This window comes from Dictyostelium purpureum, assembly GCF_000190715.1.
Source record: "Dictyostelium purpureum unplaced genomic scaffold DICPUscaffold_58, whole genome shotgun sequence".
Classification (NCBI taxonomy): domain Eukaryota; phylum Evosea; class Eumycetozoa; order Dictyosteliales; family Dictyosteliaceae; genus Dictyostelium; species Dictyostelium purpureum.
This window is the reverse complement of record NW_003519395.1, coordinates 28,781-41,264: the sequence shown is the minus strand read 5'-3', so window position 1 is coordinate 41,264 and position 12,484 is coordinate 28,781. Positions and strand designations below refer to the sequence as shown.

General features: G+C 25.7%; 5 protein-coding genes across 5 annotated transcripts; 2 read left to right on the top strand and 3 right to left on the bottom strand.

Annotated features, from left to right (window-relative positions):
- Positions 1-187: 187 nt before the first annotated feature.
- On the top strand, positions 188-2,662 carry DICPUDRAFT_76878 (uncharacterized protein; the record flags this gene model as incomplete). Its single annotated transcript, XM_003285929.1, has 1 exon — positions 188-2,662. The coding sequence occupies one exon, from the start codon at positions 188-190 to the stop codon at positions 2,660-2,662; it is 2,475 nt and encodes an 824-aa protein (XP_003285977.1).
- A 352-nt stretch (positions 2,663-3,014) lies between these two features.
- Positions 3,015-6,225, top strand: DICPUDRAFT_149889 (uncharacterized protein; the record flags this gene model as incomplete). The annotated part of the gene is made up of 2 exons (XM_003285928.1): positions 3,015-3,316; positions 3,525-6,225. 2 exons carry the CDS (start codon positions 3,015-3,017, stop codon positions 6,223-6,225), a joined length of 3,003 nt encoding a protein of 1,000 aa, XP_003285976.1.
- Positions 6,226-6,421: 196 nt separating this feature from the next.
- DICPUDRAFT_149888 (uncharacterized protein) lies at positions 6,422-6,771 on the bottom strand (the record flags this gene model as incomplete). Its single annotated transcript, XM_003285909.1, has 2 exons — positions 6,422-6,666; positions 6,759-6,771. The coding sequence occupies 2 exons, from the start codon at positions 6,769-6,771 to the stop codon at positions 6,422-6,424; spliced, it is 258 nt and encodes an 85-aa protein (XP_003285957.1).
- Positions 6,772-7,443: 672 nt separating this feature from the next.
- Positions 7,444-10,245, bottom strand: DICPUDRAFT_149887 (uncharacterized protein; the record flags this gene model as incomplete). The annotated part of the gene is made up of 1 exon (XM_003285908.1): positions 7,444-10,245. One exon carries the CDS (start codon positions 10,243-10,245, stop codon positions 7,444-7,446), a length of 2,802 nt encoding a protein of 933 aa, XP_003285956.1.
- A 346-nt stretch (positions 10,246-10,591) lies between these two features.
- Positions 10,592-11,971, bottom strand: DICPUDRAFT_6368 (uncharacterized protein; the record flags this gene model as incomplete). The annotated part of the gene is made up of 2 exons (XM_003285907.1): positions 10,592-11,778; positions 11,845-11,971. Coding segments are annotated over 2 exons (1,314 nt in total), but the record flags the coding sequence as incomplete, so codon positions are not given.
- Positions 11,972-12,484: the final 513 nt, after the last annotated feature.

Here is a 12,484-nt window from a genome sequence, read left to right as displayed (position 1 = left end):
TTTTTAAAATTTTTTTTAATTTTTTTAATTTTTTTTTTAAAAAAACATATTTTCAATTTATATATATATAAAATAAATTAAATAAATAATAAAGATATATAAATTAATATATAAATAATTAAATCGACTTTTTTTTTTTCCTTTTTCAATAATTAATCATCACAATATTAATCAAATAAAATAGTAAATGGACAATAGTAAACCCAAAGAAGGAAATTCCGATAAACCACCACAGAAACCTCAACAACAAAAACAGCCAAAAGAAAATAAACCAAAAAATAATAACAATAATGATAAACCAAAAGATCATAATAACAAACCCAAAGAAAATGGTGAAGTAAAACAAAATAAACCAAGAAATCAACAAAAATCGAATGATAAGAATGGAAATAAAAGTGAAGGAGGTGAACAAAAATCACAACAAAACAAACCACATCATAACAATAGTCACCATCATCACCATCATCACCATAATAAGAAATCAACAACAACAGTAACATCAACAACATCAATAACATCAACAACAATAACAGCCACAAATAATAATGCACCAAATAAAAATAATAAAAATAAAACTTTAGAATTCCAATCAGATAAATCATTAATCACATTATTAGATTTAAAAAGATATGAAAATCCAAATAATCAAGATAGTTGTATTATTTGTTGTGATCCAATAATATTTTATTCAGTGGGTATTTGTGACCATACAGAGGTATGTGGATTTTGTGTATTAAGACAAAGAGAACTTTATAAAGATTTCAAGTGTTGTATTTGTAAAACTGAATCACAAAGTGTAATAATCACCCAAGATAAAGAAAAAAAATTTGAAGAATATATGAAAGAGAAATCCAACTTATCACACAACAGCAAACTGAAAATTTACTTTACAAGACCGGAATTAGAGTTAAGCTTACCAAGACTCTGGAACGCAATTTGTCAAATCTGTAATGAAAGCCATGGAAATTTGAAAAAATTAGAACATCATTTGACCAGTGACCATGCATTAATGTATTGTAAGATTTGTTTAGACGATAGAAAGGTTTTCTTGGCAGAACAAAATCTTTATGAACCAAAGAAATTACCAATGCACATGGCTGATTGGGACGGTGGTACAGGTATGGCAAATAGCAAAAAGAAAGGTCATCCATCTTGCAAATTTTGTAATAAATATTTTTATGGCAACGATCAACTCTATGATCATTTAAACAAAAATCATTTTCTTTGCTTTGTCTGCGAAAACAAAGGCCTTCTCTATCAATATTTCCCAGATTACGCAAGAATCCGTCATCATTTCCAAGATGAACATTATCCATGTATGCATCCGGAATGTTTAGAAAAGAAATTTATTGTTTTCGCTGATGAAATTACCCTTCGTTCTCACGAAATATCGACTCATTTAGATATGAGTAGAATGTCTAAAGGTCAAAGACGTAATGCTACTGCAGTTAATGTAAACTTTGAGCGTACTTCTTTTTCATCACAAAACCAAAATTCAAATTTTGGTAATCAACAAATTCCATCAGCTGATTCATTTTCAACAAATTTAAGTGGCCATCAAGTTATCCCAAGACAAACTACCACCACAACCACTACCACCACTACTACTACCACCACTAATAACAATAATAATGTTGTTTCACCATCAGTTTCAAATGTTAGATTATTGAATGCTCCAGCTCCATCAACTTTTAATCCAGATTTTATTAAAGAAAAAGAAAAAGAAATTTCTCAACCTGAAATTGATGAAAGAAATAAATTACTTATAACAAAGATTAAAGATATTTTAAATAACGATAAGAAATATCAAACCTTCAAATCATTATCTGTCGATTTTAAGAATAGTAAAATTGAGCCAAATACCTACTACACCAAATTCCTTGGTCTTTTTGGCACCAAAGCAAACGATATTTTTGATGAATTAATTGCTCTTTTACCAGACAAATCAAAGAGAGAAGCTCTATCACAAATCCATTCTTACATGAAGGTAGTTGAAGATCAATACCCATCATTAGGTGGCGCTATTTCTGCAAAAGCACCAAAAACTTCAAAAAATGCTCCATCGAATATCTGGTCAACTGGTTCATCATCAAATCTTTCAATTGTCAAAAACAGTCCATCCAATGATGGAATTTTATCATACCCTTCTTTTGTACCATCAAATCGTACTACTACCACCACTACAACCACCACCTCCTCAAGAAATAGTAATAGTAATCCAAACTCGGCATCTTCAATGGCTTCAAGATTACAAAGTGTACCATCCAAATACATTGACGACTCTGACTCTGATGAAGACTCTTACCCAACATTATCTTCAAATAATAATCTCGGTGGAGATAGATATACCTCAACAAATAATTTTTCGAAAATACAGGTAGAATCAAATAAAAGTTTCGCCTCAACTATTAAATCAAACTCATCATCATTATCGTCATCAACCACATCCATTCCAAGCAGTAGTAATTATAATTTCCCATCACTTGCATCAAACCCATCACTTAGATCAAATAAAATCCCAACTAAAGATGAATTCCCATCATTACCAGGCGCTGAAAACTTTGTACCAAAACCAAAGAAGGTTGTACAAGAAGAAAAGAAAGAGGAAAAATTTATTAAAAAAGGAGGTAAACAAAAACAAGTTTTACTTAAATTTGGTTAAATTGATATATAAATTAATAATAAAAAATTCAATTTTCAACAAAAAATATTGAAAATAGAAGTAATTAATAAATAATCAAATAATAATAACACAACTTCAAAATCATTTTCATTTTCATTTTCATTTTTTTTTTTCAATCAATGAAATTTATATGACAATTATCCTCACAGATTTTTCGTTATTTTTTTTTTTTTTTTTTTTTAAATTTTTGTTTTTTTTTTTTTTTTTTTTAAAAATAATTTTTTTTTTTTTCTATAATTTTTCATTTTATTTTTTTAATAAACGACACTTATTCAATTATTTAATTATTTAACTTACCAAAGGTCATATTTCCTTCAAAATTAAATAATTAATGATGAACAATTTATTAAAAATCAAACCCGATTTAATAAGATGTTCAATTAAAAATAACAGGCAATTAATAAATAATATCATTGTTTTAAATCAATCATCATCATTGTCATTATCAACATCATCAACATTTTTATTACAAACAAATAAAACAAAAAATGAAATTGGTTTAAGAAATTATAATACAAGAGAACAACAACCATACCAACAAAAAACATTTTCAAAATACCCAACTGCAGAATTATTCAAAAGTTACAGTAGAACTCTTGTTGATCCATTAACTGGTGATATTGATTTTTTAAAGTAATAATCATTTTTTAATATTTTTATAAGACATAAAATATAAAATTAAATTCTAATTTTTCAATTTATATTACAGGATCAAAGAAAAAATTGATTTTTTTTCATCGGAACAAAAAAAAGATAAATTAGAATTTTTATTTACATGGGCAACTAAAGTAATGAAAACTAAAAATATATTAATCTTAGAAATATTTTTATATCAATTTAGAAGATTAAGAATGCCAACATTTTTACAAGCATTACAATATATTAATCAAAATGATATACCACAAAATATATTTATATTCAATATTTCATTGTACTATTATTCAGAGAATGCTATGATGGATGAAGCAAGAAAATTAACAGATTTATTATTATCATTGGGTTCTCAATTGCCAGAAAAAGCATATTTAGCAATCATCAACACATTTTCGAGTGACCATGCAATGCTCAAAAAAGTTGACGAATTAATAAAGACCGATAGTGTATCTGACGACAAGACTAGATTATTAAATGAGCTATTTATACTCTATATTGAAAGTCATAGGGATTTGGAGTCTGCTTTATCACTTTTAGATATTTTAGAAGGCGATCAACTACAGGTTTATTTCAATACAATGATATCTTTACTTCAATTTTTTACCAATAATAATATGCAGGACCATGCAGTTTCACTCCTAAAGAATATAGGCCTCAAATATCCAACTTGGTTTGGTAGTAAGAAGTTCTGTGAAAGAGTAGCACCAATGATTTTATCACTTGGTCCACATTTACCTGAAATTTTAGAACATGCCGAAGCAAATGACTATACCTCTGTCAATTTATTCAACACTTTAATCAACACTTTTTCAATTAATAAAAACACTAAAGCTGTAGTCGAGCTATACAATAAAATGATTAAAAAGTTTGCACCAAATCCAACTACAATTAAGAGTCTTATCTTTTTAGCAGTCAAAGAAGAGAATGTAGAGCAGTGTCTTTATTGGTTTGGTATATTGAAGGGTTTAGGATTCTTTTTAAATTCAAAGCTTTTCGTTTATTTCATTAGATTCTTTATTCAAAAGAAGCAATACGATGTTGTTGAAGAATTGGTTGCCGATTACAAGGTTAATAGATCGTTATGGACACCAATGTCAACCGGTTATATCATCTATTACTATAACTATGTTAAAGATAACCCAGAGTTAAGAAAAGACATCGATCCAGTATTTTTATCACTCTTTGAAGAAACAGAGGATTATCGTGCACAGAGCACTGATCAAATTATTCAATTATGCTTACTTGACGATCGTTATGAAGCCGCAGAAGATTGGTTCAAAAACAAATCATTAAAATATGGAGTTGCACCATCCATGAATTCATATTTAAATTTTATTTCTTACCATCGTATAAGAAACGAATATCAACAAGCTGACTATTGGATCAAAAAAATGAAGAACGAGATTGATCAAGATATAATCAATTCAAATGATCAAATTTTTGATTATTTCCACAAATTCTACCAACCAAAGAATGATAAATCTGTAAAATCAAGCTATAAAGAAAGATCATTAAAACGTCTAGAAATCATCGAAAAAATTCAAACCGATTCAAATACTGCTATTCAAATGGTATTCTCATTACTAGAAAAAAGAGATTCAACAATTAATGAAGAGTTCTTTATTACCGTAGTTAGAAAATTAGCAAATATGAATAGAATTGATGATGTTAAAAGAATTTATGAATCATCTCTAGTATTTGGTTATATTCCTACTTTCCAATACACTTATGCATTTTTAAATAGCTTCTATAGAAAATCATCCTTCTCTAAATACATAGACTACATCAACAATCCACCAGTTGGCGCATTCAAGAAAGATTTTGAAAAGTCACATATCTGTATTCTTGCTGGTTTCTCATTAAGAAAATGTCTTAAGCTACTAGAAAACGAAAAAAGATATACCCAATACACAGACTCTAAAGAATTTTTAAATGGATTATTATCAAATTTAATCAATATGAATCAATATTCCAAAGTAAACATTTTAATGCAATCAATGCTCGATAAAAGCGAAAGAATCAGAGGCTCACATAATATCATATTCGATGATAGTGTATTAGAGTTTTATTTAATCAAGTTTATTCACAATCAACACCATATTCAATTCATCAACAAGCTATTAAACTATTTCCAAATCAATTCTATTCAATTCAATATTCCATTAATTAAAGCAGCAATGGCATCAAATCTTTTAATTGAAGGTAAAATTCAAGAATCATACAAATTATATAAACAAGTAATTTCAGACTATGGTAATATTACAATCTATGAACTAGGTATTAGAATCTATTCAAAGATCTACCCAATTCCACCAGCAGAAAACATTCAAAAATGGGATGATTTAAGAAATAAATTCAATATCGATTATGGTGTTAACATTAAGTCAATGTATTATCAATACTTTAAATCACTCATCGAAATTGGCAGATCTGATGTTGTCAGGAGAGAAATAGCTTTAAAAACATTTGATTTCTCAAATCTCAACTTTGAAACAATCAATTTAATCTTTAAGGTATACGAAGGTAGTCCAGAAAAAATATTAAAATTAGCAACATTACTTCATAATAAGAAATACTCTATTAAAGATAAGCATATTTTAAAACAAATCGAAGACTCCCATGTAATTTATCCAAAAGTAAATCCAAAAGAAATTAAAGAAATTTTAGAGAAAGTCAAAACCTTTAATTATATCGAAGAATTCAAATTTAACGATACCGAGGTACAACAATTAGAGCAAATTATAAACTTAAAACAAAATCATATAATTTATAACGAAAATTATTTAGAAAATGGTTTCAACGATAATTATAATAATGACTATTTTAATAATTTTGGTAATAGCGGAAATAGTGGCAATATTAGCAAAACCGATATTTTAATGGTTTAAAAATCAAATCAAATAAATATTAAATAATAAACAATAATAATAAAACATAACAATACATGTGGTAATACATAATAGTACCCCAACAATTATACTAATTAAAAAATAAAATAAAATAATCTTCTATTTTTATTTCTTTTATTTCTTTTTTTTATTATTTATTTTTACTTTAAAAAAAAGAGGGATTTTTTAATTTTGATTAACAAATTAAATAAACAATTCCACCATTACATAATTGGACTGGTACTAAGTTAACTGTTGTGATATGTGGGGCACATGGGGCTGGTGCTGGTGCAGGTTTTGCACATCCTGATCTACCACTTCCTCCTAATAAACCACCTAATAAACCACCTAATAAACCGCCACTTGCATTTGAGTTGCCACCAAAAGAACTAGAAACTCCACCAGATACTACTGAGCTTGAGGCTGATGATTTTGGGTTACCTAAATTGATGATTGAACCTACACAGATATATATTGAAAAAATAATTAATATTTTTTTATTTTTTTTTTTTATTTTTTTTTTTTAAATTTACCTAAGATTGTCATTTTTGTTTAGAAAAGAAATGTAATAATACTTTATATTAAAAAAAAAGTTTTACAAAGTTTTTTAGTTATTAAATTAAATAATTGTTTTGAAATGATTTATTTTTAAAAAAAAAATTTCAATTTATAAAAAAAAAAATTAAAAGCTTTTATAAATTAATTAATTTTGAAAGTAAATTGGAAACTTTAAAAAGGATTCATTCTACATTTTCTATAAGAATTTTAGGATAAAGTAATTTAAACTCTTTTTAGAAAATCATCAATTTTAAAATGGAATTAATATCTATTAATTTATAGTAATTTAAATAATATGAATCATTAATAATAATATATACTTTAAATAATCTATAAATAAATATCTCTTTTTATATTATTGTATCAATAAATAAAATACCCTTTATCATTTTTAAAATAAAATAGTAAAAAGACAAACATTTAGAACATTCATAGATTTATTTAAAATTCGATTCCCCCCTTTTTTTTAAATTTTAAAAAAATATAAATAAAAATGTGTGGGGTGTGGGGTTATTAATGCTTTGTAAATATATTAATAGAGTTTTAAAAGCGTAATAAAAATAAATTTTTGTAAAAATAAAAATATTAAATATATTTTTTGAATTATAAATAATTTAATAATGGTTTATTTTATTTTGTTTTTTTAAATAATTTTATAAATTATTTATTATTATTTATTAAATTTTTTAATAAAATTAAATGATTTTTTGATGGTTTGATATTATATTGTTTCTTTAAATCTGTTAATCTGCCTAATAAAAACTGAACTAAAGTAGTATCAATGATAATAGATTTTTCGTTTGATAAATAATCTAAAACTTCAATTAGATTTTCAATATTATTATTATTTATATTGCTATTATGATGATTATTATTACTGTCATTATTATCATTATTATTATTATTATTATTATTAATTTCTTGATTTATTTTAAAATTATTTATTTGTTTGGATTTATTATTTAATAAATAACCAAAAGTTATTAAATCTAAAATTGGTTTACTTATTTGAGTATTATTTTCTTTTATGAAATTTATTAAGGCATCTGAAGGATAGTTGTAATAGGACATACAATAAAGTAATACCGAGTCATTCATATTATCGCTATAATTACTATTATTTGATTTTAATGTGGCGTTGATTTGTTTAAGTTGATTATAATAATTTAATGATTCTTTAATATTGTTAATTCTTGATAAACCCCAAATTAATTGATTTAATACAAATTTGTTTAATTTAAAGTTCCATTTCTTTTTTAATTGCTCTAAATTCTTTAAAGAGTTTTTAACATCTTTTTCAACAATTAGGTGATGATAGAGAATTGCCATGAATGTTTGACTGTTGCCTTTAAATTTATCACTGGATGCTTTCTTTTTACTTGGTTTATAGTTATATGCCAATGCTGATAAATTATCTTCGTTCAAATAGAGACCCTCAGTAGCTTGATATTTGATTTTGTTATTAAATGTTTCTAAATCTAATTGAATACCTTCTCTTTCCATTTTATATTCGAGCATCTCTGCAAATTCAATGTCACTATTTTTATAGCAATGGATTAAAATTGGTTTATATAGTTCTAAAGTTCTTAGTTGTTTGGAGTTGTTTATCGGGTTCTCTCTAATTGCCCTATTGATGGCCTCTTCTGTTAACGGTTCGCCTAAACTAGCCAATCTACTTTTCTCTCTTTCTATAATTGGGTTATACAACAACATATACTCCTTTTCGTTTGCAGAGAATTGATTAAATATACCCATAAATTCATCGAATACTTGAGATGTTGTAGTATTTTCTTTTTGCTTTTTAAAGTGCTCATAGTAATGAATAAATACCTCTGGATAAAACTCTTGGAAATAAGACTCCATGTTTGAAGTGAGCATTTCGGCTGATGTAATTTGGTCTTGATTTAAAAATGCTTGAACCATATCACTATAGTCTGTTGGTGTAATATGTTGATTTATACTAATGCTTTCTAATAATTGGAAAAATCTATATAGTTTCGAATTCTTTTTTAAATACTGAAAAGCATACGATATCGCTAAGTTATCTTGAATAAAGTTGGTTTGGTGGTACTCTCTAGTTTTTTCGAAAAGTTTGAAATAGTCTTCTTGGTCTAAAGCTTCCTCAATGACTTTCTTATCTTGATCATTTAATATTAACTTATTTAGATTATTATATAGCATTGTAGTGGGTGTTGATTCCTTAAATAAATTGCCTTGGAGATAAATTTGGAATGAATATAAATGTAACTGTAGTCTATCTTTGAATGAGAGTGATTCAGCTGCATTGTTAATGGATGATTTAGTTAAAGTTTTATATTTTTCTAAAATTTGCTCTAAATCGGTCATGTTAAAGTGGTGTTGGAATGGATCTGTTTTGTTGAACTTGATAGTTGAAAGATTGCTCGATTTAATTTTATTTGATACCCTGTTTTTACTTCTTTTTAATTCTAATAGTTTAATTTTTTTATAAATTTTATTACTTGCTTTTTTAAATCTTTCTTTTTGAATATCTTTAGTTTCGGTTGATATTTTATATGATTTTTTTTCGAATGATTTTCTTTTCTTTTCAATTCTTTTCAATTCTTTTTCTTTTTCAATTCTTTGTTTTTCAATTCTTTCTTTTTCTAATTTGTTTTTTTCTTCTTCAATTTTCTTTTTATCTTCCTCTTCTTTCTTTTTTAATTCATACATTTTATCAATTTTAATATTATTTACTCCAAACCCAAATATATCTGTTTTTGGTTGTGGTTGTGGTTGTGGTTGTTGTGGTTTTGGTTGTTGTTGTTGATCTGTTGTTGGTTTTATATCTTTTACTGGTTTTTGTTTTGCTTTTTCAACTTCTTGTTCTTTATAAAATTTATTTGTTAATTGTTTTAATTGATTTTCGAGTAAAATTTTTTCATTAACTTTTTTCTTTATATTTATTGTGGTTTTTGGAAAAATTGATTTTGGTCTCTTTATCCATGGCTTATATAGAAATGTTACTTTTGGGCCTTGTGAATTATTGTCATGATCATCGACATCTTCGCTGTCATCCTCACTGTAATCCTCACTGTAATCTTCTTCACTGATATCATCTTTTGATAAATCTTCGGTTTTGATATCTTCGGTATTTACGTCATTTTCTAAATCAATTCCTTTGTCTAAATTGAACTTTTTAAAATCTTTAAGATCCTTTATATTTTTTAAATCATCGAAATTTAAACCATTTTTTTGAAAAGTGTCCATAACAATATCTAAAATTTTGCTGCCTCCACCATTTGCACTACCGTCATCTTGATCATCATTCTTTTTTTTTGTTGAATAATTCCTATTTTTAATATCTAAATTATTTAATATATTACTCTTATTATTGTTATTATTATTGTAATTATTATGATGGTTTAAATAGTTTATTATATTTAATCTGTAATTTATTTTATTTAAATAATTTAAATTATTTTTTTTTATTAAATTAAACATTTTTTCGGTATGAAAAATAAAAAAAAAAAATGAATTAAATTTAAAAAAAATAAAAAAAATAGAAAAAAAAAAAATAAAAAAAATGAAATAAATTAAAATTAGATATGTATTTAAAATAAAAACTGATTTTATTATTTATTTTTTAGTTTTTAATATTATTTATTCATTTTTATTATTTTCAAATCGTTATTACATTTGGCTGTGTTGATTGATTTTTTAAATTTAAAATATCCAATGAAAAAAATGATTTTATATTTTGTATGATTTTATTTAATTGTGGAATTTTGGTTAATACTATCCAGATTAAAAGTAAACCTAACCCTATAGATAAAGGAATTAGGAATACAATTGTTAGGGCAAATGATACAGTAGATCTATGTAAAAATTCTTCAATCCACTGGAATAGTGTCGCCAAATTTAAACCAATAATAAAGAGGGCTATTATTGTATTGATTATAATGATGGCTATATGGTTTTTAAAATCTCCCATTATATCTCTACGACTTGTAAATATAACTAGTGGTACAACTGCAAATGGTAAACCTATTGATAAAATTACTTGAGATAAAATTAATAGTGTATAAGTTGCTTTATCACCAAATACTAGTATTACTACAATCGCTGGAATTATCGCCATGAGTCTTGTTATAATTCTTCTAATCCATGGTCTAATTGTAAGCTTTACGAATCCTTCCATTACCACCTGCCCAGCCATTGTACCTGTGATGGTTGATGAATTACCTGATAAGAAGAGAGCTAGACCGAACAATATCGCTGCTAACTTACCATCCATCAATTGTTCCAACATTTTATATGCATCGTTAAGTTCTGTAACCTCAATTCCCCTTTTCCAAAATACAGATGCTGCTAACATTAAAATTGAGATATTAACAAAGAATGCGCAGTTGAGTGCCAACACTGTATCGATAACATTATATTTGTATGCTTGTTTAATTGAGCTTTTAGAGTCGTGCTTGATCTTTCTTGACTTTACAACTGAACCATGTAAAAATAAATTATGAGGCATTGTTGTTGCCCCAACTATACCTGTGGCGACCATAACACTATCAGAGTTTAATGTTGGTATAAAGCCTTTGAATACTTCACTTGCGATTGGTTTGGATAAGAAAAGTTCAATTACAAAGCATAGTGTAATTGAGGTTAGTAAAAATAGAATTAGGAATTCTAATTTTCTAATGCCCCATCTTTGAATAGCTAAAAATAACAGAGTATCTAATGAGGTAATGGCAACACCTGCGATCAAAGGTAAACCAAACAAAATATTAAGACCAATGGCAGTGCCAATAACTTCAGCCAAATCAGTTGCAACAATAGCCAACTCTGAAATAATCCATAAAACATAGTTTATAAAGGTACCGAATTCTTGTCTGCACATTTGAGCCAAATCATTTCTTGTTACCAAAGCCAATTTAATTACTAAGGTTTGTAAAAACAATGCCATTATATTTGAAAATAGTAAAACCCACATCAATTGATACCCAAATCTAGACCCACCTTCAATATCAGTGGCCCCTAAATAAATAAAAATCTATATTAATATCTTTTTTTATAATGGTGAGTTTTAGTTTAACTACATACAATTACCAGGATCCATATAACCTACTGATATGAATAAAGCAGGTCCTAAAAATGATTTTAATTTTTTAAATGAAAAACCTTTTTGATTTTCATTTTGTATTAATACTGTATAATCTGTATTCTCGATATCAAATTCTAAATTTTTTGTTAATGGTCTTGATTCTTTTTCGTCCTCCGAATCATCTTCAGATGAAATAGGTGATTTTGAAATGATAAATTCATCAATAATTTTATTATTATTTGCGCTATTTTCGTCAACAATACTATGGTTTAATAAATTTGGTGATGAGATGGAAGATATTGGTGAATTTGACCCACCATTAGTAACATTTACATTATCAAATACATAAATATTTTCATTAAGGGAAGTTTTTTTAAAATCTACTAATTCAATTTCATTCCAATTATCTATTTCATTTAATGATGATTCTTTATTACTATTATTACTATTATTACTATTATTACTATTATTACTATTATTACTATTATCAATATTGATTTTATCAGAATTATTATTATTCATTATTTTTAAATAATAATACTGTATTGTTATTTATTTTTTAATATATTAAAAAAAATTTTTATATTTTTTTAATTTTGTTTTATAGTGTGATTAAAATAAAAAAAAATATTAGAATTA